This window comes from Corvus kubaryi, unplaced genomic scaffold (assembly GCF_017639235.1).
Source record: "Corvus kubaryi isolate FWS band 111438036 unplaced genomic scaffold, C.kubaryi_AGA036_p1.0 split3-37173, whole genome shotgun sequence".
Lineage (NCBI taxonomy): Eukaryota > Metazoa > Chordata > Aves > Passeriformes > Corvidae > Corvus > Corvus kubaryi.
In genome coordinates, this window is record NW_024582085.1 from 425,608 (window position 1) to 451,149 (window position 25,542).

Sequence of the window (25,542 nt, forward strand, 5' to 3'; positions counted from 1 at the left end):
AAGAAAACTTGTTTGTGTGCAAAGGAAAACAGTGTGCAAAGTTTAGTGTGTAGCAGTTTCTGAAAAACTGTACTGAGACAAATGGTTCAAGAGCACCAACTGTGGAACTCACAGCCATGTCCCTTAGAAAATCTCGACAATAAATTCCCTGAATGTTGCCTATTATTGGATTATTTGATTATCATATAGAGTCAATTGATATTCCTGGGTTAAAAGTAAACATGACTGGAGGAGGGGACAAATGGCATATGAAATACATCCAATTTGGCTTTGGTTGCATGCTCTTGGAAGCTTTCCTAGACTTTGTCCAATGGTTAAAACCTAATTTAGAGCTGGGAAATGTAAAATGCAGTTTTTATTTATTACAGTAAGAGCTTGGTGACTGTGGATAACGCTCTGCAAACAAACACCAGCAGAAAGAGGCATCTTCTTGAGTATGTTGCAAAATCATTTGGACAGTTTAGAGACCAAGGCAAATGAGGTTATTTAGGACACTAGTGTGAGAATGGCTCATGAGTTTGGTGTGCGTTTAGGGTTTTTTAAAGTTATTTTTAAAAGATGAGATGAAGAGTGATAAACTGAGTGTCAATATCTTAGCTTTCCTTTGTTGAGTACAAATGTCTGACTTTCTGTCCAATGATATTCTTTTCTTCCCCTCAATCAATGGAAAGCAACACTAAAGAAAAGGAGGCAAAACACAGTCATTCATGCCACAAACCTACTCTTTTTCTGCATACAAAGCTGCAACCTTGTTTTTCTTAGTCTAGCCCTGGACTGTCATGAATCCTGCTTCAATACAGAGGTTTCCGTCTTCTCCAAAGGTGGGTCCTCGATTTGCATCTCCAGGTTTATTCTGCCAAATGAAAAGCATGCTTACACCTCATGTAGATGCTGGGGTTCTTTGGGATTGTCTCCTCACCTCCAGGCTCCCAGTGCTGGTTATGAGGGGTGTCTTTCAACCAGCAACCAGCTTTCTTCTCCTCAAACATGTCTGATGCACCCATCATTTGAAACCAGCTTTATTGTCAGAGCAGCAGCCAGTACAGATGGCAGCTCTGTGTATCAAGACATGCTGGATCTTGAGGTAAAATTACATTGGCTTAGTGTAATACACTAAGCAAATGTGCACAATCCCCAGCAAGGCTGAAGGGGAAGCTCCTGGTGCGTCCAAAGCTCGCCCTGGTCCCTTTGGTCACTAGATGACTTCCTGTACTCTCCTCACCAACTTAGCCCAATGGCTGAGACTCTTCAACAGCTCTGCAATAACCTGAGAGGGAAATTGAGAAAGAAATCAGAGGATTTACACCCTTTGATAATTTCTTACCCTCCACAAGGTAGCTGTGGTATTCACATTACCTTAACAATGCCTGTACTTCAGACATTATGTAATATTCACATTTGATCTCTTGATTGAAGATTTGGACAAAGATATAGCAGGACCCCAACAATATAAAGGACAATTTAAAGATACTCTGCCTTTTTATAAGTTAATGGATAATGATTCTGTTAGTAATTAAAGTTCTAGTTAAAATTTCTCTGAGTTTATCTTGGCCTGTAAAGATCTTTAAATACCTGAGTCCCCTTTGAAGCAGCATAAAAAGCCCTTCATGCTGGCAGCAGAAGACCAGAGAGTGAAGGGCTATGTATGGGAATTTCTGCCAAGGCAAACTATGCTCCCAGACAATGATGGCAAATTTGAAAGTTTTGAGAAACAAACAAACAGACAAATAGAGGTCAAAGTCCTGAATCCCAGCATGTGAACTGCTGAGCAGCTTCTGACATGGGAGTGTCAGTGCAGAATTTGTAGTATCATATGGTCAAAGTTGAATATTGCACCAAGACTGTGAAGGTCACACAGTGAAAGAGACAAGAAGGCTCAGTCTTCATTTCCATATCAGAAAGACAAATGGGTTTGCCTGTGAGAGGCATCTGTCAGCTGGAATAGTCATAACTATGTCTTGGCCTTTCCAGGACATCCTTGGCCTCTCCCTTGGTCTGGGAGATGACACTCTCTTTTACCTTTCTTGCTTTTCCAGGTCTCCTCCTTGACTGCACAATGATAATTTTCCAGTTGTTTGATGTGCTGAGTTAAAAACTAAATTTGACAGAAATCTGGAGACTACAGTTGAATTCTCCATGGCATTTGAAGAAAGCGAATGGGCAAAATCCACTTGAGTCTTGAGTCTATTGGTACTGAGTGGTCTGCCCTGCTATGAGTTTAAAAGGAAGAGCTTTCCCAGAAACACCAGAATGATGATAATTTGTCAAAACAAAAACATCAAAGTCATGTAGGGATTAAGAAATTCTACAAAATCAGCAATGTTTTGCAGTGGAGTGAAGAGTCACATTAGAGCTGAGGGGGCTTGTTTACACATGCCAAGGTATATTTGCTAGATGAGACTGAGGTGTGGAGACCAAGAAATTATTACCTAGGGACCATGGTTTTATCTTGGACAAAACCATGTATTTTTCTCAGACTGTTTTCAGTTCCCCAAGATAACCTTATGAGAAGATACAACCACAACAAAGACATTTTAGTCCATCAAATCAATTTCTTGAGATATGACATGTGAAATAGTATTGCTTAGTTATAAGATAAAGTTTAGTGAGACAAGTTCAAAATCTGCTTTGAAATACATGTGTAAATCTGCACAGGTGAATTCCCCTTCTCCCAAGTCTAGCAGGGAAAGGATGACAGGTAGCATCTTTTAGAAAGACAGCAGGCAGATGTGGAGCCTATCTTTAACTTCTCGAGTGCAAGGAGAGCTGTGTAATTAAGAGGCTGTTAAAGCTCTAGCTGGGGTGAGCTGCACTGGGTAGCAATTCCTGCTGCTCATCACTGCTCTGTGAGGAATCAGGTCTGTCCCAGTGAGCAGCCATGCACAGGCTGGACCCCAGAGCTCTGGGCACCAGTGTTTGCAAAATGCTGCTTTATTCCAGTTGTTCTGTCGTGCTCATTTACAGAAGATGTATGCTGGGCACTGGCAAGGTGTAAATATGAAAAAAGTAAATAAGATTATAATAAACGATAAAGTAAAGTAAGAGTAGATATGAAGGTTCTAGCTTTGTATAGTGTATTCAGCTTTTACTGCTTTGAGTAGTTTTATGGGAACAAAACACCCCAAGTTTGCAATGTAGGACTGAGGTAATTTTCCCAGTGATTCATGTGTTAGGTAATTTGTGTGTCAAAAATGGGAAGCCAGAGAGGCTGTGAGAAGCCGAGGAGCAGTGTGGAGATTTCTCTTTGAAATGCTCCAGGAGTGAATGTGTTAAATGTTTTCATCAAAGACACACACAAAAAAGGCAGATTGTGGATCCGCAAGATAAGTTTATAAAAGAGAGTGAAAAGCCCCTCACACCTAAGAGAGAAAAGAAAGAGTAGGAAAGAAAGAGTAGAAAAGAAAGAGTACACCGTTTCGTTTTTAGCAGCTTTTAATGTTAAAAAGAATGTAATAGTCGCTGGGGGCAGAGCCCACTGCAGTGGGACCTCCCTCACTAAACTGCCGGGATATATCTACTTCCCCCCTGAGCAAAGCAGGCGCCTTCTCGAAAGGACTGAGAGCCTTCCAACTCCTCCGGCGGCACAGGAATAGCCATGTCCACGGGGAAGATCTGTTGCCTGGTGCTGCTGACCCTGGGGGTACTGGCGGTGGCAGTGACACTTGTGGTCATCCTGACTCAGCCCAGGTGCGGTCCCCAGCAGTACCTGCACGGTGCCGTGGCTGCTGACACCGAGACCTGCTCCCTCATCGGCCGGTATGTGCACGGACCGCTCAGCTCCTCAGCAGTGCATGTCGTGACTCGGACTAACAGACGGGACAAGTACTAACTACGGGCGTGAGCTGGGTTTCTGCCTCGTCCCCGCTCTGGGGCTGAGCAGCGATGCTGCTCCTCGGATGTCTCCAGCCGAGAGAGCAGACGGAGCCTCTGCCTCCGTGGCTGATGCTTACTTTCATTATAGTGTCCCAAAAATTTGCAGCTGTGCAAACCCTTGGCCATTTGGAAGGTATAAATATTTATAGTATACAAGTACAAGGCTAATTTTAATTGGGGAAGTAAGAAATTTACTTTTTATGGCATGGTAGGTCTGTCAGATAAGTGACTTAGAATAAATTAAGAAGTTAGAGGAGCTTGCAGAGAGCTACAGCCAGACTTCAACAGAGACAAAGAAGGAAGGCAGGGAAAGGGGGACTGTCATCCCAGCTTTTTGGGGGTGTGTTTCTGGACTGAAGCCTGCAGCAAGTGTGTCTGCTATGAAGAAAAAAGCCAAGAGCAGATTTAATTGAAATTGAGTCAAGACAATAGAAGTAAAAAAACCATACATCACTTGGAAAGAAAGATGTAAGTAGAAAGAATTCTCTAGATGCCCAGGTTGTACAACTGCAGTTTGTGCAATAACTTCTCTCTCAAACATTTTGACTCCCATGCTATTATTTTACTGTTACTGTTCCTTCAATTATTAAATGCCTGTATCCATGAAAGCAGAAGGATGGAAGTTTACAGGCTACATGTGATGCTGGATGCTCCAGTGATGGATGCTGGAGCTGTGTGCTCTACCTTGTGGCTGGGGGAGTGAAATGAGACATGGTGCCGTTGTACCACACTTTGCCATGTCTCACCTGTGATTCTGGCAATGACATGCTGACACAGCATTTGTGAGAAGCTGGAGAAAATATACTGTGGCTGCACATATGTCAAGGAGTGAGATGGGGTTTTTTATGTGAAGCCACAGGTTAGTTCTTCAGAAAGCAGAAGTATTTTTAAAATCACTTTTAATGGAAAAAGAGGAAAATACATTCTTGGGTTGCCCAAAGAATCTCCTGGGGAAAACCACTGCATTTGTTTGTGCAGCTCATGCAAATTTTAACTTGATGTAGTGTATAATCAGCTGGAAGGCATTGAAGTGAGAGCCACAGAAATCTGTGACCAGTGGACAACTGAGCAGCTTTGGCTAGTTGGCTACTGCTGCTGGGCTCTCACCTGTTTCCTTCCCTTCTCTCACCAAGAAACTCCATAGACTTCCACAGCCTCCACCATTGCTGCAGTTGTACCTCCAGCACACTTGCTGACAAGATCTGTGCTGTTCCTCCAGTTTGATGGACCACCTTAAATTTCCTCCAAATAGTTTGTCAATGACCCCACAAAGTCGTGCCCTTGCTCCAACTTCCTGTCACACTTTTTTTCCCCACTTTTGCCCATCTTGGGGCATCAGCACATCAGGTCCTGCTGCTCCACATGCTGTCTCCTCCAGCCCTGCCAAGTCTCTGGGATCTCCCCAGCCGTGACTATTCTTTGCCTGGGAACTCCACTACTCACTCTTTGCCTGATGGTCAGCTCTATTTCCCTACTGCTGATTTTCCCAGTATCCTTTGCCTCCAGCCATTCTTGGAAACCTTTGTGCTCATTTCGTGCTGTCCTTACTTAGCTTGGAATGAAAGAAACTCCTGTGTTGTTCTCCCAGCTTCCTCTGCTCATGTTCTTGTAATAGATTATAATAAAAGTAAAAATTTTAATAAAAATGTTCATCTGTAAGAGAGCTTGAGATGAGAAGCTTTGTATAATATTTGCTCTTTTCCTTGTTATTGTCATGTTTCTCTCTTTGTCCCACTGGCCACAGTGGTGGCTTCTAAGGAAGGAATGTTTTTCTCTGTAGGAAGCTTACTGCATGCTCTGTACTAGATGTTATCTTATTCATTTCCTCCCAGACATTTCTGTGCTGTTTTATCTGTATGTCACATTTTAGCTATTATATCTGTATGTCACTTAGCACATGATGGTCACCACTAAATTAGAGCAAACCGCAAAGTGAGAAAATGGTGTTCTTTCACTGGTATCAATGAGGAAGTCTCACATGGCAGTTACACTGAGAGGATGCCACAGCAGAGGGGCTTTGGCCAGGGGCTCAGCCTTTCAGAGCCATCTGCTCTGCTCAGTGACCTCCTGTATGACTCTGCAGGGCGAGGGCTTCCTCAAGTCTGACTCAGGGTCCCTAATGGGAGTACCACAAGATGATGAGCATACAGCAGCCTCTTGCCTCATCTTTGCTGAATAAAATTCTAGCATTCATAGGAATTTTGTCACAGCAGTAGCAATAAAATCCAGTTTCCTAGAGCAGTCCTGGCCATTAGGTCCTGCTGTCCCCACAGTTCATGTGCCACTTTACTTCAGCAAAAAGGTGAGAGTAGGGCAAAGCCAAGCACCCCTAGATGCCAGTCCCTAAAGACACACTACAGGGCTGGCTTTTCTTCCCCACTGACCTCACAGACCCTCTCTCCGTCTTGGACCCCGGGCTGCCCCCCTGCAGCCACTCCTTTGATACTGCAAATCCCTCCTGAGCTCACAGGAATCCATGCGGGGGATGCTCAGAGAACTGGTCTGGTGTCTAAAGCCTTGGAATCTAAAAGCAGCACCTAATCTCCGATTTACTTATAAATTCTGTTCTTTAATTTAAAAATCTTGTTTCTTTTAAAGATAAACCACATGCTCTGTGACTTGTCAGGAGTGAAATTCCTGGGGCACTACATGATACGCTGTTGGTTTCAGATTCTTCTGTTTAGGAGTCTTTGTGCGCTCCTAATTGAACTTACTGAGAATAACTGAACAAAACCTGTTGCGTGAGGAGCAATCTTGTATTTCAGTGAGTAGGATAGTGGGTTGGGGAAAACACCTCAGAGCCCATATGTTTTCCAGCTCTGGAGATTGTGTTCATGTACTCTGGGACTGTGTAAAGTTGGACTTTCTGAAATCTTTATGCAACTCTTTGGCTCCCTGCAGAAAGTGAGCAATCTCAGTGAGCCTTCAGCCTGTCATCATCCATGTTGGCAAGTCCTGAGCTAAACTTCCCCATCAGTGCCCAACTCTCAGTGCTGAACAAGGTTCGGTCTCTTGCTGCATTTTTTCTGCTGGAAATTGGGGACTGGAAGCAACATTGTACAGCTGTCTGGTTCAGACTAAGACCCTGCCCTGGGAGAAAACTTGTCTTGAATGAAGTGAAACATTTTGATGAAGAGAGATGGGAGGCTAAAAGGAGAATCAGAGCAGTTTTTACCCAAAGATGTGGATTTGGTACCACGGTCCACCTCAGTAATTTGTCCTCATGTCAAGAACCCTGAAGAGACAGGAGATGATTGCCCTGTGACAGTAAGAGGTACTCAAACTTCACCTCCAACTCTGAGCCACTTGTTGCCTCCTGGAAGAGGGTCTTTTCATCAAGCATGCAAAAAGCTCTATATTCCCTGCCAGTGTGCTGTCTGAGCTCTGTCATCCACTGCTCTGCATTCCTTTGTTTCCCAAATAGCAGAAGCAAGAGCCAGCATAAAATCAGCGACAGATTTAGGAAAAATGTTCATTCCCAGCAGTGGGATTCACTGCAGCAAGGCAAGCTGACCTGGCCTGGCCCACCAGCCATCTCTGACCCCACTTCTCCAGTGTAGGCTAGCATAAACCCTGGGAACTGGCTTTGTTTGAAACCAACACCCCCTGGAGCGACAGGATGGTGGGGAGGGTGAGAATGGTAGGACTTTAAGAGTCAGAAAACGTCTGCAGTCCTGGGAAGCTCAGTTCTAGCCAGAGAATCTGATGCAAAAGTCCTTTTCAGTGATGGTCCAACAGATTTCTTTAGTATGTTTATATCCCAAAGGATTTGTTTTCCCTTTTTGTATGTTTTAAATTTGGTAACTGTCCCTTTTTTACAGAAATGGTTGTTGTTTTTGCTCTTCATAAATCTTAAGGAGGCCGCTGCTGTATAATGGGTGGTCTCCCAGTCCCCAGCCTTCTTTAGCAGAGAAAAACCCCCAGTCAATACAATTTAATACTTCAGCATTTCCTGTGTGTTTAAAAGGGCTTCAGGGCTCCTTCTAGCCTAGGGGAGAACAGCAGGCTTGCTCTGCAGTCCAGCATAGCCCATCTTTGCTGTGAGCAAAGTGCCACCTTCCAGGGAGGGTGAATCCCTTTTTGCTGCTGCTGGAACGGGATTTGGTTGTTAACACCCTCTTCTGCTCCTTATTACAAGGAAACTCCATTAATGACTAAACCCTAAAGCTGAAACTAAGTGTAGGAAGAATATGGGACAAAACATTGTTATCAGATCTTGTCAGCTGCAGCACTGGTATCTCTAGAGAGATCTGGTAAGGTGCCACACTTTGATTAAGGATTTTGCATTATAATTAAGCTCATTGCAGCAGAGATCCACCTAAAGGGAGCCAGGTAATGGGACATAAATCCAGATGTGATTTTGCTGTACATAACGGCCTTAAATTCCCCAGGCATTACTTTCAGGGAAGTGGCAGGTCTCTGACTGAAAATGGGTGAGCCATGTACAGGAAGCCACGTGTGACACACCAAGAGCCAGCTCAGTGTATTTTTTGTTGAGTTTCAGTCTCAAGAAAGGTGTCAAGGCTGGAGGCCAGTGTGAATGTGCTGTGAATTTGGGTGAGAATCTGGCACTTTTTCGGAGTTGGGAAAATGTACCTGATGTTACATGTTAAGGTCTTAGTGCATTGCATTGAAATGCACACTATGCCATCTCCAAGTTTCTTTTTTAAGTTGTTTTTCACTGCCAGAACCATGGGTTTCCCTGTCACCAGGTTTTGTACATGTGCTGCCTCACAGTCCACAATCCAGGGGCTCTGGGGAGCACTGGCCCTGGTCAGTGTAGCAGTCCTTCTTCCCTCTTTTTCCAACTTTCTAACACGCTGTCTGGGTCTTCTGAAGAGGTGACTCAGTTTTTTAGGAAACCCTCGTGTCCTTCCTTTCTGTGGTCAGCAATTAACAGCTTCAATTCCAGAAAAACACCTCCCAGGGACATTGGTGTGGTGAGTCCATCCCCTTCTGCAAGGGGCTGGATGGGTGAGCCTGAGCCTCAATCTCCATGTTCAGAGCTACAGCCAGGGAGCTCCTAGAAGGCCAAAAACCATGCAGATCCCAAACAGAAAACCTGGTGTTCCCTACTATTTCTTTTCTTCGCACTTGTCCACATGTTATTTCCTTACAGGCAGTGTTTCTGAGGCACTTACGGAAACAAAGGAAAGGCACAATCAGTGCTCCTGCTGGCAGCATCCTGTTTCTGGACCCAGCAGGTCCCAGCCATATCAGTGGATAGTAAAATAAACACCAGTCTCTGTGTTCCCATGCAAACTCTGGGAGCAGTTGCACTGCAATTAATGAACTATTCCACTTTCCTCTCTGGCTTAGCCTTACCTGAGCAATAACCCAATAAAACAGTCAGGAACCTTCCTAGCAAACACCAGTCCTGGCTACTGGCAGGCTGTGCAGGAAACGCCACCCCATTTCCACTGCAAGGAAAAGATGTTTTTCAGATGTTCTTGAGTGGAGCATTTGTTGAGACGTTTCTCTAACTGAACCTTATTGCTGTCAGCAGCAGGAGGCTGCCTTAATGCCTGTGTGCTCTTTGATGTAGCTGTGCCTTTGTAGAAGCAGTTGAGGGGGGGTTTTTTCCTGTTTTTTTTTTTTTTTTTGTTTCTTTGTTGGTTTTATCTTTGGGAATACAGGGACATTTTTGTGCTAATAAGCCCAGGAAGTCACACTGTAGGAGCAACGAAGTTACTATTGTGCTAATTGACACTTTGTCTCCGGAGTTTGCTTCACATGGACCCAGTGTTCCCACTTCAGTGCCCCTGTCCAGTTGACCAGCATATGCCTTTACTAGGAATGACATTTGGGTAGCTAGAGATCAGTTGTTTGGTTCCTAGCATGTGGAGAGCCCTCTTCTGTGCTGAGATCATCCTTCTCCATGTCTTGGGACTCCTTGCTGTCCCTTTTTGTCCACAGCATTTGCAAGCAGCTGCAGTTCTCTCTGTCCCATAACTCTTTGCCCAGAGGAAGCCCAGCATCACACAGGTCCAGCCCCCAGCTGCTTTCTCCTCCTGCGGACCCTCCTTTGTTTCTCTCTAATTGTTCCTTCTCACTCCAGCAGAGGAAGGTGCCCCTCTGTGCCCTCACACCCCACACTGCTGCCAGTACATTTCTCCAGCAGCTCTCTTCAAGCTAGGGCTGCCCTGCAGGGGCAAGGAGGCATTTTCACGTGGTTCCTCCATTCTGACATTCCTGGATTTTAACATTGTTTTTTTTCTTCCCTTCCCACTACAGGAACATCCTGAAAAGTGGAGGCACAGCTGTGGATGCTGCCATTGCTGGCTTGATCTGCACTTCAGTGATGAACCCTCAGAGCTCAGGCCTGGGTGGTGGGGTCATATTTACCATCTATAATGCCAGCACAGGTATGGGCCTGCCCTGGCCTCTCCGTGGTGCCTCGTCCCTCTGCAAACACACAACTGCTCTGGAGAAATCAGAATCCTTCCTGTTCTCTCAGAGCAATAGTTTGAACATAAAAGCCACATCACAAATCACACTTGTGCTCTTAACCCAAAGCATCCACCACATGGAGCTGTGATTGTCATTTCACAGCAAGAACATGTGTGTGCAGGAAAGAGCTTTGATATGAAATGAACTGAGTTTGCCTCTCCTTTCCCCTCCAAAGCAATCCCAAAATACATTTCAAAGTCCACAGCTGACTGCAGCCAGGTGTGAGTGGCACTGTGTGAGTGAAGCAGGCAGGAAGCTCAGGCAGTGCCTGCTGACACTGGGGCTGTGTCTCACGCTGCCCTCGTCGGTGCTGGTGTGACTCCCCAAAGGGGCGTTGAGACTTCCTGTCCCAGGAGATGCATCTCCACTTCAGAAATCTAAACCTAAGAATGTTCAGAGTCTGCTGGGGAGCCTTTCTGTGTTTGGCTTAAACTCCAGTGTTGTTTTCTTCCTTTTATGTTTTTAATGTGGGAGTTTTTAAGTCTTGGCTTCCAAAAACCCCCAGAGCTTATATATCTGATAGTAATATCAACAATGAATGCAGTAACAATATCATAGTTTTAAAACCCATGCCAAGTAGTCTCACAGAGTCACAAATCTGGAAATGTTTGGGTGTATCTTACGCAAGAGCTTAATTTGGCTGAACACCTATATTTTTCTTTTTTTTTCCTTTTGGCAGAGCCATGGAACTTTATTTCCTGACAACAGTCCTCCTCTGCTACCTGAGTTATGCTACTGCACAGAGCTGCCCGTGGCTGTGCACAGCTCAGGTGCTTGGTACACTGTGGGCTCCTGCAGCACAGCTGGCTCAGTGGACTGTGATAGGGACAGATAAATACAAGGCAGAAAAGCAGGCAAAATGATTGGCTAAACATATACAAGTGTATGCAAGTGGGGGTTTGGGTTTGTTTTTATCTTTTCAAGCTCTCTGATACATAAAGGGTCTTTCAGGATTACCATTCTGCTTTAAACATGATGGACTTGCTTCATCATCACTTGGTAAATGGCCCTCCCAGGAGCATGAGGCTCATGTTATATCTCTGACATGTCCCATCTGCAGAGGAAGTGCAGGAACCTGCAGGTGTGAGGCAGAACATCCCAGCCCATGTCCCAGTCCATGGACCCTGGGAGGAACCTTCACTGGCTGGAGACAAGCCCTGGCCTTGTCCCTGTACTTTCAGTACCTTTAGGTAGCACTGCTTGGTTTGCTGTAAATAAAAGCACAGGAGTCAAGGACAAGGTGTGCTGACACCTGACCCTCCAGGTGCACTTGGTATATCTGGCAAAAGGCTCCAGAGCAGCTCAGCTCTGGGCCAGCAGCACGTGCAGTGCTACTGCAGCTGACTGAAGTGTGATGTTCACCTGCTTCAGGAAGGCAGTGTTATGCATTTCCCTCTTCTTCTTTCTAGGAACAGTCGAGGTGATCAACGCCCGTGAGACAGTCCCACGAGTGTTTCCTCACAACTTACTGTCTGGCTGTGGTCCTGGTTTCCCCATTGGTAAGGACACAGCCTGAGCCTTGAGGGCTGTGTGCCCTCCTGGTGTGCACAGAGCTCAGGGTGGGGAACAGAGCACCTCACTGAGTTTGTCTGGAGTTCTATTTAGTTTAACACACCTACCTGGGTTGCTTTTTGCAAAAGTAAGAAAAAATACTAGGTCCATAAAAATTCCTGTTTGGTAATAACACTGGCAACCTGACCAGCGAGGCGATGGGGAGCCAGCATGAGGAAAAACCACAATGTAACTTCTCTCCATAGGAAGTCTGCAGTTCAAGACTGAATCTCCCAAAGCTCTCATTTCCCAGAGAAAAATAAGATCAATAGATTTCTGGAAACAAAAGAAATCAATCTAGTGTGCTTGCTCATGTCCATACGTTGGGGAAGCACGCTGGCACGCTGGGGGTTGAGCTGCTGGGCTTAGGCACTCCTGCTTTAGCAGCACATCTTGGATCTCTCCACAGTTCTTGCTGTATTCATTCTCCTTCTTAGAATGTTATCTTTTGTGGTATGTCCTAGATTCTAGAGGAGATGTTCTTATTATTGGAAGAGCCTGAAAAGGTATCAGGAGCAGCTCTGGTTGGAAGGGACAGCTGGAGGTGTCTGCTCAAAGCAGGGTGATGTCAGGGGTGGCTCAGGCTGCTCAGGGCCTTGTCCTGTCACATTTTTGGATTTCTCCAGGAATGGAGAATTTCACTGCTTTCCTTGTTCTGGTGTTTGACCAGGCCCTATGGGTGCCATTTCTCCAGTGTCCAGCTGCCAGCTCCCTTGCTGCAGCATGTGCCTGTTGCCTGTTGTGCTTTCAGCCCATCTCAAGCCTGGCTTCAGCCTCTCTATACTCCTGCTATTCAGTAACAGGAAAATACATGAACAGGAAAAGGTAATAAACAAACCAAGCCTGCTTTTAGAAGCCTTGGTTGCCTCTACCAAATCACACTTCCATTGGAGAGCTTTCAGAGAGGTGAAACCCCCAAGCCAGTGACTTACTGGGTGTGACACTGGTGCTCTGTTCTTCAGGTCCCCGCTGGATTGGTGTTCCTGGAGAACTCCGTGGGTATGAGGAAGCCCATAAGCGACACGGCCGCTTACCATGGAAAGCCCTGTTTGAACCAACCATCAAGCTCCTTTCAGAGCCACTTGTCATTTCCCCAGTTCTGAACAAAATACTCCATCATCCAGCCTTCTCTGGTGTGGGGAAAAGCCTGTGGTAAGACCCATGAATGAAACTGCAGTTTGAGGACCATGACCCTTTCTCTGACATACTGACATGGAGCACAGGCTGCTGCTGTGGCTTGTGCTCAGGGAATACTTGCTGTGGAGGGGGAGTGAATCACAGAAGTCGATTTTTAAAAGAGGCTGCAGTGTAGCACTGCCTTAGAAAGTACACAACGTATATAATCCAGATCAGCTCCAGGCAGGAAAAAGAGGTTATTGGCCCTGGGGACAGAACAGGCTCATGCTGTAAAACTGATGAATGTTCTTCTTTAACAGCCCACTGCTATGTGATGGTCAAAGATTTCTGAAGCTTGGCGAGACCTTCCAGTGGCCAGCACTCCAGCAAACACTGCGAGCTGTAGCAGAACACGGAGCTACAGTGTTTTATGAGGGACAGATAGGAGAGGCCCTGGTGGAGGACGTTAGGAAGGCTGGTGGGTAACAGCTACAGGTAGTCCTGATACACAGGCCTTTTTCCCAGTCATTGGCTCACACTGAGCCTGTACCAGGGGAAAGCCAACACATGCCATTTGCTTGTCACTTGGGATAGTACCTGGCCTGGGAAGAGGCCACCTTTCCCCAATTCCTACAACCCAGGCCCAGAAACAGGGCTGAGACCACCCAGAGCTCTGGCCTTTGCCCACAGTGCTCATGCACTGGCCCCTCTGACTCTTTTAGGCTTTGTGACATCCTGGGGCTTGGCAGCACATGAGGATGCACGATTGCAGTGCTGTGCTGGGTGGAAGGAATGTGGGGTGTATAGGGATGGCTCTTCACAAGCTTTTGGCAAGGCTCCGATACAGGCAGCCCACAGCACCTGTATGAGTTTCTGTGCTAATGGCAGCTCCTGGTTCTCTGTTGAAGGGTCCAGTCTCTCAATGGAGGACCTTCGGGCATACAGAGCAAAGGTGTCCTCAGCTCTGAATATCACCCTGAACAACCACACCACGGTGTTCGCTCCGGGACCACCCATGGGAGGTGCAGTGCTCATGTTCATCCTCAAGGTGTTGGAAGGTAAATTCCTAACGAAAAGGATCAGCAAGAGATTTTCCGAGAGTGTTGCTCCAGAGTGATAAAATGTAATGAGCAAAAATGGAGTTGTTGAACCAGAATGGGGCCCAAAGCAGCAGTGTGACCATGCTATGCAGCAGGAGGATGAATTTGTTCACTTGTATAGTGGGTCAGCATCACCATAGCTGCTGCAAAGGCCAAAGGATGCATGGCTTTCCCAGTGCTTCAAAAGAACTTGAAGACACAGTGGAAATTAGTACTGGATTGTTTCTGTGTCCACATCCTGCTAAAGCATAGGGGAAACTTGGTAAGAACTGGGGTGGGAAGAGGAAGCTCCTTTCGACTTTTTTTTTTTCCACTTCTTGAAAAAACATTGCCTCAGGTCTATTGACAAAATTATTTCATCCTGCTCCTTAGTGTATAAATTCCATAAAGCGTCACTGGCAACACCTGAGGAGAAGGTAGAAACCTATCATCGCATTGCAGAGGCCCTGAAGTTTGGCAACATGCTAAGACACCACATGAGTGACCCAGCCTTCTCTGAAGCTCAGGTGAGCTCCATGGTGTGTGGGTACAGTGCTACAGCACCAAGCAGTGCTCTGACATGCTCCTGCTTTGCAGCCTGGAAGGAAAGAAAATAGAGCTGCTAATGAAGAGCAATGCAGCTGAATTGCTGAAGGCAGAGGCAGGATCAGGCTGTTTACTCTGCAGCTTCAGCTGTGGGCTGGCACTCACTTCCCTGACAAAGGATGTGCACATGCTCATGCCAATGTTGAGGTGACTCGGTGCTGAGCGTGGTCCATTTTCTGGGATGAGAGTGGCCTGGGGCTGAATGCTGCCACTCCAGGGCCCCAAGCTCTGACTACTGGGGCTCAATTCCCAAGGCTTCCCTGTGCCCAAAGACATGCCTGTGCTTTAGTGACCAGCTCAGTGTCCTTGCTGTGCTTGCAGGAGCCTGTGGAGACCATGTTGTCTGACCAGTTTGCTGGGTTTGTGAGGCAGCAGATAGATACTCGTGGTGACCACCCACTCAGCCACTACAACCTGCTGGAGTCCCTCTACAACAACAACTACAAAAGTATGGGCACAAGCCACATCTCTGTGCTTGCTGCAGATGGCAGTGCCGTGTCTGCCACCAGCACCATCAACTACCCGTGAGTAGCCCAGGGCTTGGTAACAGTCACACAGGCTGTCTGTCAGGTTCACAGGGGAGCTGCAAGGGCTGGGTACCAGAAATGCAAAACCCTTGGGTTTCAATGGTTTAGGCAGCTTCTTAGCTGTGGATGCCTTTTTCATGTGACAGCAAAGATCTGTGAGCATCAGCTCCAAGGACCATCATAATTCAGGAGGATGCAAGAACTTGCTGGGTTCTTGCTGAATTTCTGTGGGTTGAGCAAATCCCCACAGGCACCAGTAACAGGGAACTTACCTCTGTCACCATCAGCAGCACAAATTCTTTTTGGACACCCTCACTGGGACATTTGCAGGCGGGGAGGAGACAGAATTTACCCACAGGGTGCCATATGCAGTTAGTATCATTCACAACAGGAGAGCCCTGGGCACTGAAAGGCTTCATCTTTCCTCCCTGCAGGTTTGGCTCCTTTGTGTATTCTAACCAAACTGGGATCATTTTAAATAATGAACTTGCTGACTTCTGCATAGCAAACAGAAGCATTAAACCAGGTGAGCATCCTCATCCTCAGAATAAAGAACAGGGCCGGGGGATGGATACACAGGCTGTGTACAAGTGGGCAGGGACTACCTGTAAACTACAGGTACTCTTTCCTTTCCTAGATCTGAATGAGAGCGAGTTTATTTCAGACTAAAAGAGAATAAAGCCCTGTAGTGTGTCTGTGTCTACTCACATGTCCCCTTGCACGGAAACACAGCAGTTTGGTTTCTAACCAGAAAAATGCTGAAGCTGATCACTGATTGATGGTAAGGGGAGGGAAGAAGTGAAGAAACTACTGCTAAGACAGGTCTGCTGGTATTTGAGGCTCGTCTATGATTCTAAGTATAGAGCTGCTACAGGCTTGCACCGAGCTCTGTGACGCAGCACTGTTGGTGCAGACATGGCTCTGTGCCATAAGCTGTCCCTGCTGCATCCCCCTCAGGCCTGCTGAGAGAGGACACCGGTGCTGCTGTGGCAGGATTTCTGCTAAGGGTTCCTCATCTTGTTGGATGAGCTGCAGCAAGTCCTGAATACTTGCAGGATGCCCTGTCCTGCATCAAGGAAAGCTTGTTTAGCCTGTGCCATAAAGGTCCCAGTTTCTTGGGAGACAGGCTTTCAGTACAAGGAAATTTTTCTGGAAGTCTTGAGCAGCTTGAGGAAGGAACAGCAGCTTGTTTTTCTGTGGGAAACAAAAGAAAGGCAAGGTAGATGAACTTGTGTCCCTCCTACCCTGTTAAGAGCCACATGGAAAGAATAATATCACTGATTCTGCTCTAGGAGAGAAGCCTCCCTCAGCAATGGTGCCTTCCATCCTCATCTCCAGGTCAGGAGACATGCTGGTGATCGGAGGAGCCGGCGGGGGCTGGATTATCAGCGCTACCACCATGGTAAGTGAAACCACTGCAAGCTGCCTGTTCTTTCAGCCCTGTCAGATTTCTAGCCATGGTCAGTCCCACCTGCTCCTTCTACTCAGCTCTCCTCAGATCTTGACTTCTTGGCACTTTTTAAAATTTGCAACTTAGAAGTCACTGAAGGCTGCAGGCTGTAGGCCAGGGAAAGCATTCTGCGAAATACCATTACGTGCTCATCCTATTCTTTTATTTGCCCCAAGCATCAAGTATTGGTGACCACAAAAGCAGGAGACCAGGCTGGTAGGACTACGGGTCTGGCTCAGTGCAGCCGGGGTTGGACAGCCCAGGTTTTATCTCCAGTTGGGCAGTGTGGGATTTGTTTTGTTGCAGGCAATTATAAACAAGCTGTGGCTTGGCTACGACTTGGAACACGCCATTTCTGCTCCTGTCATGCACACCCAGGGTGACAGTGTCCTGTTTGAGGAATCATTCAGTAAGGTGAGTGGCCTTGGTGGGAAGCAGATTGCTTCTGTAACTCTCCTGGGTAATCTTTATTTTGCCTCTGGCTCACCTTCTCCTTGTTTAAACCTCACTTTCTCAACCAGACTCCACACACACATCCTACATTTTCACACCTGGACGTTAAGACCTCAGGCCCCTGCCCCATTCACTCCATTTCCTCTTCTCTCCCCCCACAGGAGGTTAGGACTGGCCTGCTGGGAAGAGGACATAAAGAAAAGAAAGATAAACTTGCAATGAATGTTGTACAGGGAATTTCCAAGGAAGGAAAATGCATCTCTGCTTACTCTGATAAAAGGAAGCTGGGGAAGTCGGCTGGATATTAGCATTTAATGCCATCACAATTCACAAAGCCACAGGAGATTCAGAACCTGCTTTGCTTGGACATGCCCATAATTGCCTGTTCCCATCAGGATGTCTCCTGGAGCATGGGCAAAGCCTGTGATTACATCTAATTCCAGCAGGCTGCAGGTTACCCTCAGGCAATACAAGGAGAGGTCAGCCAGCCTTGTTTAGAGCTACACCTTCCATTATTTATGTGATACACAGAAAACATATTTCTTGAGCACATCAGTTACTCAGAATGAGAGAATACAAAGCAGGAAAGGAAAATTGGTCCAAGCCCCACCGAGAACACTGTGAAACGACCCAGCTGTGTCTTCCATTCCTGACGGAGTCTCAGTTTCTTTCAGGCTGTTCCACAATAAGCTTATTGCTGGGGCTCAGCAATGTGAAATACGTAACTATTTTAGCTATGAACAAGAATTTTCTGCAAGGTCAGGATTTTAAAATCTGAATCATTCAGGCTTAGAGCGTGGGTTTGGAAAGGGAAGAGATCAAAATTCCACACTCCCCCTTTCAGTTTTCCCATCCAAAGAAGCCAAACATTTTCCTAAGAAGGCAGATGAAATCACACCACAGCACAAGTGCTGCCCTGCCTGCTGCTCTCTGCCTTGGGAGTGCAAAGGACCCCACAGGCTCAGGGTAACTGCACCAACACTTCCTCCAGCCCTGCACACAGTGACTCTGAGAATAGCCTCCCATGGGGGGGAGGTGATTTCCCTGCTCCTGGGACAGACAGGCTTCAGCTGAGCTCCCTGGAGGTGCCTCTCCCCGTGGTGAGAGGAGTCCCAGTCTGTGCTAGTTGTCCCTCCTCAATGCCGGTACACCAGTCTTTGGGAAGGCAGGTCAGGACTGCAGTGGAAGTGCTGCTGGTTTTGGAAACTTTAGAACTTTCTTCAAACTGCAGAGGATATGTTATCAGGAGATGTCACTTGTAGCCCTGAGCTCAGCCTGGCCAGGCAAACACCAGGACTGCTGAGAAGTGATGCAGCACTATCAGGCCTTAGCAGAACTCTCCCATATCCTACACACATGCTCCCAACCCCCGTTTACCACAGCTAGTCGCCAGTGTTCCCTTCAGACCACAAGGGGGTCATTGTAGGACTCTAAGAACTATCACAGAGAGAGAAAACTTTTGGAGAAGAGACCTGAACTCATGCACCTGGATGCAAAAGGTCTTTTGCAGTTAATCCATAACCTTGCCTTGCTCAAAATGGCCAAGAGAATCAAACATTTAAGAAAGTAAAACGTAAAACCCAAAAATCTCCCAAATCTCTTCAAATATTCAGGGTCAAATTCTCAGAATCCTCTAAAATTCCATTTTCTGAAAGCTTACAAGCCTGATTGCCCTAAGGGTACAGTGTTGTGTGTGTGTCTGAAAGAGAATCAAACCAGAGCCAGGCACTAGCAGAGCCCTCCCCCTCAGCACAGAGCCCATGGGACTCCTAGTCCACTAACAAATACAATCCCTCTGTAAACATCATAGCAAGCACACACTATTAAAAAACACAAATTAAAACGAGGCCAGCTAGATTATACGCCAATGTTTTTACCCACAAAGCCTGTCCAATAAAGCCATCAATTTACTGAAATCTCAGCCTTCACTTGCATTTTAGTGATGGTCTGAGTGAAGCTGACCAGAGCCAGACGTGTTTTCCTTCAGAAGTTATACACCAAGGACTGTAGCACGATCCCTGCTGCATCAGTTAATGATTGCTGAGTTACCAGATCGTAACCACAAGCACTTAATCACGCAGCTGGAAATCAAGTTACTCATGCATGGCGCCAGCTCCATGCACTACCCCGCTCCCTCCTTGTCCAAACGGAATTCATCTTAAATCCCCCAGTTCAGGAAGAACTGCTGGTTTCTCCATCAGAGCTGCTCGCTCAGACTGTGAAAGTGGTCTGGCACCCTGTGAGGCAGCATCACAGTGCTGCTGAATGGGAAAGGAAACAGAACCAAAGGCTGATGAGGGGCAGTTTTTATGTTCACTTGGAAGGGGTTACATTGACTATGACTACCAAAGAAACCAAATCTATTTAATTTGCTGAAGTTTTCTACCTTGATTAAATCCCTTGCCCCAGCTACCAGTTGCTGGGTGCATCAGTTCTAGTGTCAAAAATAACACCCGACTGAGAGCTGTGCAGGGGAAGCACTGACAGGCGCCAGACACCATCTGCAGCTCACGCCACAGCACCAGATGCACAGACCAGATCGGATGCTGGCTTTGGCAAGATCCATAGTTATTTCCAGCTAACCCCACTGAGCCGAGAATTTTCAATCAGCAGCTGAGAGTGGCACTGGCTGGAGACAGGGAGAGTACTCCTGGCTTCCCTATTAGGCTTCAGGACTACCTTCAGCAGCGCTCCGGCCCCCCTCCATCATACTTCCCTCCAGAAAACCAGAGTCATCAAGTAACTAAGTCTTCCATTACCTTTGCTTCAGACACACCTTAGGGTGAAGCATCCTGCGGTACTCAGCCTATCACCTTTCCAGTGCAGTAGTATCACAGCTACTTCCCACCACAAAGACATGGGAATATTATCTTTAGTCCAGCACTCACTGCAGTTTAACTACTTTGCTATTAACTTTGCAAGTGAGCCAGTGAGCAGTTTAAAAACCCATCAGAGATTTAATTTGCAAGACAGAAAGGAATGGGAATGCAGATCTTTCAGTGTGGCAGAGACTTCCAATCCTGCAGTCGTCCCTAGCAGAACACCTGGTGAAGCTGAGAGATTGTATCTGCTTTGGCACCTCTGCTCTTGCCCTGCCACCTCCTCACTGCCACTGAAATCTGCTTGGGTCAAGAGCCTCTCAGTTTGGTCTCTCCCCATTCCTGCTCCTTCCAACAAGAGAGCATTATTTTTGTACTGAAATCAGCTTACATGGACTTTTAAAGCATCATTGTACAGAGGCTGCTCTATTTTCTAATGAAGTCTTTAAGTTATACTTTTAATAAAGTGTTTTAACACTTGTCTGTGAATCTCTCCTCTAAACCTGTTGCCTATCCCATCACACAAGCAGAGAGGACTCCATGCAGGTGTTTCCAGCAGCAACAGTTGTTCATTCTGCAGCCTCATATGCCACTGGAGAAGCTGAGGAATGGTGCACTTGTCTCTCACAGCTGGGTTTTGTCCCCTTGCAGAGGCTGGATGGTTGCCAAAAGAAAATTGTGGTAATGTCTATAATGAAGAATAGGGGCAAGAGGTGAATCCTCCAGCTCATGATCTGAATTGCCTTTTAATGGTACAGCTTCCTTTCACATCAGCTGGAATCAGTCATGGAACGTGTTCTGCTCTCCCTGCCCTGCACTGGGGCAGGCAGCTCACATCAACTGTGTGTGCCCAGGAGCAGAGGGAGATGGTTGCATTCAAAAGGTGGGACATGGAATGATGAGGGACCCCAGAGATCATCTTGTTCTGACCCCCCTGCCATAGGCAGGGATGTCATGCACTAGACCCAGTGGCTCCAAGACCCATCGAACCTGTCCTTGAACATTTCCAGGCACGGGGCAGCCACAGTTTCTCTGGGTAACCTCTGCCAGGGCCTTACTGCTGTCACAATCAAGAACTTCTTTTAATATCTAATATTAATCTACTAAAGCTATTCCCTCTTGTCCTATCTAGAAGACTTTTCCCTGCAGCTGAAACATCTCAGAAGCTGAGCAGCCTGGAGAGTACAGCTGGAGGTTTTACAGCAGGAAGTACTGACTGGTATCTGGCTGTTGATGCACAGACAGTCCCAATGTAGGGTGAGTAGTGGGATGTGGTATCCAAGCAGGCGGCAGAAGTGCCTGCTCCGTGTACAGATATGTCCAAATAAGATGCAGATAATTACAGCTTGAAGAAGTAGCCATAGCTTTTTAAAAAAATGTAGGATGTAAGTGCAAGCTGCAGCCCAGTTTAACAAATCATTCCTCTGCAGTAATACTGCTAAAAAATAACCAAACAAGTCTACTTGGGCAGAGTCAAGAATTCAAATGCATTTATATGAGAACAGTTGTAACTAAAAGTGTTTTAAGCTTTCCAGAGGGGAAGTTTTTTAACACAGGGTATAAATAGTAGGGGACTTTTCTGACTAGCAGGAAGAAATTCAGGAACATAAGAACAACTGCTGCACCATGAGCTGTTAGAGGCAGCCCAGCAGCAGCCACTCAGACCTGTTTCAGAAAACATGATTGTACAACAGGCATTTCCCAGAAAGCAGTTCCCTTCCAGTTTTGGATTAAGTGTAGTGACTATAAGATTTCAATAAGCTTATTTTGCTGTGCAGTAATTTTCTTTATTTCCCAGGTCACACCCAGCCAAGAAAGAACTCAGCTAGTCCCAATTGCAAAGGCAGTCTGATATGGAGGAACACCAGTGGTGGAATTACAAGAAGTGGAAAAGTGAAAGTCTCAGTTCAGTGACAAGAGGACACAGGCTTGGCCCTGACCTGGTCTCTTGAGGGAACACAATGACTAGAGGTCATGTACAATCACTGCTGCACCTAATGCAGCACCACCAGTAAGAGATCAGGAAAAGGAGCCAGAGCACGCCCCAGGGCATGTTTGGTAAAAGTCACTCATTTGGTTCAAATGATATAAGCAAATATGTATGTCAAAGTCATAACTCTGATTTAAGCATCATCTAGCTATCACTTTATTCTGGGAAACTGGGCTCTCCTCAATTCCAGACACTTCTAGGAAAGAGGTTGCATGATGCCTAAAACTTCAGCCTTTCATTTTCTCTTCTGTATTTTAAGGTTCTTACAAACTGACAGGAAGTTTCAACAAGCCAAATATATGAGTTAACTTACTGCCACTTGTGTATCAAGGATTTCAAAAACACCACTAGAGCATGACAACATCCTGGATCATTTGGTTTTGATCTTAGGCTAAGTTTATGTGACGTGATGTATTGGTCCATGCTGGTAGGTGAACACCAAACCTCCTCATGCAGGTACAGACACTCTCAGCTGCTCCATATCAGACAAGGATTTCTGAGAGGTCATTAACAGTGTGGTTAATGGCAACTTACCTTTAAACAAGAGTAGCTGCAGCGTGACCTTTTTAAGAAGTTTCATTTCCCCAAACTCTGGTATTTCACGCCTGCAGTACAACATGATAAAAAGCGAAGTGGAGGAAAAGCAAGCTTGTTTTGGATATGTAAGTATTATTGTTTACTTCATCAAAGGAGTGAAGAAAAGACAAAAATCTCAGAAAAGCTTCTTTCACACAGACTCTCATCATCTCTTTTTGCAGCAACTGTGCAGGCAAGGAAAATGTGTGACTCCGTACTTATTTATTTTAGTTGTGCTCAGAGTTTTACAGGTAGCATCTTCCCTTTAGACCTTCTCAACAGAAATATAAAAAAGTTTGAAGCCATTTCCCCATTTCCCCACGCATCTCCAATAAACAACTGGGTGAAATGCAGAAACAGCTTTTGTTAACAGAGTGGTGAGTTGGGCGTATCCCAGTCTAGAGCTGGGCTTCCTGCTATGGCACAGATCTATTAGTTTGTAACTTAGAAAACCCAGTCCCAGAGTCCTGTAACTCCCACCTACTCAACAGGAAACAAAAACTTCTCTAGCAGTGACAGGGACATTCCTGGTAGCTGACACTGTGCAGGGGAAACACTTCCTGCAGCTTGAGTGAGCTGGACCTTCTGCAGAAACTGGGCACCCAATCTGTCTTCATGGGATGGAGAGGAGGCAGGGAACAAACTCTTCAAGGCAGAACAGACTCTTCAAGTAAGTACTGCACGTCCTGGTGGACATGCCTGTCTTAGTAGACGGCTGTGGCATGAGGCACTTCGGTCATGGCTGTAGAGAACTGTCCCAGTTCCATCAACAGAACCACAGGCAAATGTGTTCTCTTTTCCTGTGAGAAGTCCCTGAGTTGCAGATCTAAAGGATCTTCCCCCCAAACACACCTTGGTGTCACTAGACCACTGAAAAAAGGAGCTGAGCCAGGTCAGTAGCCTGCAGGGAAGCCCCCTTTCCGTGAGTCGGAGGCTGCAGCCCATCCGCGCTCCGTTCGGAGGATGGCCTGCACCACCGCGCCACCGCTCACCCGCGCCGTGTCATGCTTCCTCTTCTTCAGCTGCTCCTCTATGCCCTGCAATGCACAACTGGGTGAGCACAACACCAGAGGGGAACTGTACGTGCTGCAGTCTGTGACCTGCATCCCCCACAACCGTCCAAGTGCTCAGTGCCCATGTCAGGTAGGGCTAAATCTACATGTTGTTCCTCCTCTTCCCTTTGTTTTCTGGGATGCCCTACTTCTGAAGAAGTGGAATTCAGAATATTTGATATTTGTGGTGCTCAGTGTGGGTTACCAATACTGGTCTTGGTCACAGATATTCACACACTAACAGCCAGGACTGATGGATCCTGTTTGTCAGTGGTGGAAAACACAGACTTGTAGAGAGCAGGACGTCCTCCCCAGTGCTGGCAGATATCTCAGCTGTTACCTTCATAAGAAGCTTATTAACAGAGGAACTTCTGCGTAGTTTGATAAGAAAACTGCATTATGTAGGACTGTTTTCCCAAATGCAGACTCACAGGCTGAGATATGTACAAAGCCTGCAGCTGTCTCAGGCCTCTGGGACATATAGTTTCTCAGGGTGAATGAAGCTGCCAGCTCAGGTGAGTGGTCTGGAGAGCAACGCAGACCTTGCCACCAGCTCTCAGACTGACAGTACTGTGCTGAGATCTCTATTGTGAATATATTTTCAAGTCTGTTCCCAGGTCCCTCTGGGCATACCCTCTTACTAGCTCTGGGCCAGGCCTTCCAGATTCACCATGAGGTTACACAACAGGACAAGAGCTCCCTGAGACTGACTGGATTTAGACTGTGGGATGGTCTGAGCCCTGATGTGGTTTGCTGTTTTGCAAATCCTTTGTGCCAAACATCACTGCAAGCAGATGCTCAGTTTCAGATACGGGTCACTCTTCAATGCACTGGCTTCACACCTGAGTGTGAAGTGACTGAGACTAAAGGTACACTTTGAACACTTATTGTGACCCAGCACTAGATCTCTATCAGCTTTACTACTGCTCACCTAGGACCATTTGGCCAAACCTGGTGCTTGCCTTCCCAGCACTAGGAACCCAGCCCATACAAGTTCATGTATGGCTCTAGTGAGACCAACCTCCTCTATTTGCTGCTCGAGCTCTGTGATATTGGGAAACAGCTGATCGTGAATTCTGGGCTCTTCCACTGCTTTCTTCACATCGTAACCAAACCAGATGGAATTCATGATCGTCTGTGAGATGCAAAAAGCCTTAATGTTAATTACTTGTCTTCAAAGAAGTCTGACCCTTGTAGCCACACAGGTAGAGGTGCCTCAAGGATGTTCACCAGAGCACATAAAAGGCACCATTTCTGGTTTACATGGCTTTCGGTGGTTTTTCTCTTGGCTAAGCAAAACACAGGTACATTGCAGCCAGTCAGGTTGTATATGCTTAGGAGGATTCCACACAAAGAAACCATGAGTGACTAAAATTAACATAGCAAAAGGATCAGATCCTTAAGCTATGGTGGCTGGATTTATGCCACTGTAACTAAGCACACAACAGTCACCTCAACAAACACACCTACAGCTTCCTGCTATTGTACAAACAGTTCACTTAGGCCTGGCTCATCTCTACAGGCTTGAACTGCAGGCTGGAGCAGCTGGGAAACGAGAACACCCTCAGAGTTCAGGGCTTAGGAAGCTGCTTGTAGCAGTTTTTACAGACTTCTCCTCTACCTCAGCCAGAAAGCCAGATCCAGCCTGGTGCTGCCGTGGGCTGGCACAGGGGACAGTCACTGCTGCAGTCACTCTTGGGCTAGTTTGAGCTGCCACAGCAGCTCACAGAGGCCCTGCCTGTCAGGCCTGACACTGCACCTGTGCTAAGTTCTTGTTTAGCTTCTCAGTGTGACTTTCATCCAAAGTTTGGGATGTTGGATGGGAATGGCTCTAAACTAGGTAAATAGGTTCCTGGAGATCCAGAGAACAGAAGTCAAAGCAAATCTTCTGCAATGGTAAGAACAACGTGCCAGAGAAAAAGACATGGAGTCACTGAAGGAGGCAATTTAATAGCAGACCTTTTGTAGCCCTGGCAGGAGTTGGTGTTGGAGGACTGCCC

General features: G+C 46.5%; 2 protein-coding genes across 10 annotated transcripts in view; one reads left to right on the top strand and one right to left on the bottom strand.

Annotated features, from left to right (window-relative positions):
* The first annotated feature begins 3,394 nt into the window (after positions 1 to 3,394).
* GGT5 (gamma-glutamyltransferase 5) lies at positions 3,395 to 22,849 on the top strand. 3 transcript variants are annotated; one of them, XR_006013933.1, is made up of 13 exons: positions 3,395 to 3,756; positions 10,108 to 10,238; positions 11,733 to 11,822; positions 12,837 to 13,026; positions 13,311 to 13,468; positions 13,899 to 14,048; positions 14,463 to 14,596; positions 14,997 to 15,199; positions 15,637 to 15,728; positions 16,495 to 16,604; positions 16,959 to 17,066; positions 21,057 to 21,181; positions 21,723 to 22,849. XR_006013933.1 is itself a non-coding variant. In XM_042015123.1 (12 exons), the coding sequence occupies exons 1-12, from the start codon at positions 3,596 to 3,598 to the stop codon at positions 21,075 to 21,077; spliced, it is 1,548 nt and encodes a 515-aa protein (XP_041871057.1). In that variant the 5' UTR covers positions 3,395 to 3,595; the 3' UTR covers positions 21,078 to 22,849. The 3 variants fall into 3 exon arrangements, 2 of the variants coding, with proteins under 2 accessions (XP_041871057.1, XP_041871056.1); XM_042015123.1 differs by having other exon boundaries at positions 21,057 to 22,849; XM_042015122.1 differs by lacking the exons at positions 21,057 to 21,181; positions 21,723 to 22,849 and adding an exon at positions 17,267 to 20,413 and having other exon boundaries at positions 3,398 to 3,756.
* Positions 22,694 to 25,542, bottom strand: part of GGT1 (gamma-glutamyltransferase 1) — a 30,088-nt gene continuing 27,239 nt past the window's right edge. For all 7 annotated transcript variants that reach the window (XM_042015119.1, XM_042015120.1, XM_042015117.1 and 4 more), the window contains exons 12-13: positions 24,564 to 24,677; positions 22,694 to 23,527 (exon numbers count right to left, since the gene is read on the bottom strand). In XM_042015119.1, coding sequence (XP_041871053.1) covers positions 23,384 to 23,527; positions 24,564 to 24,677 — 258 coding nt within the window. In that variant the 3' untranslated portion in view covers positions 22,694 to 23,383. The remainder of the gene's footprint in view (positions 23,528 to 24,563; positions 24,678 to 25,542) is intronic.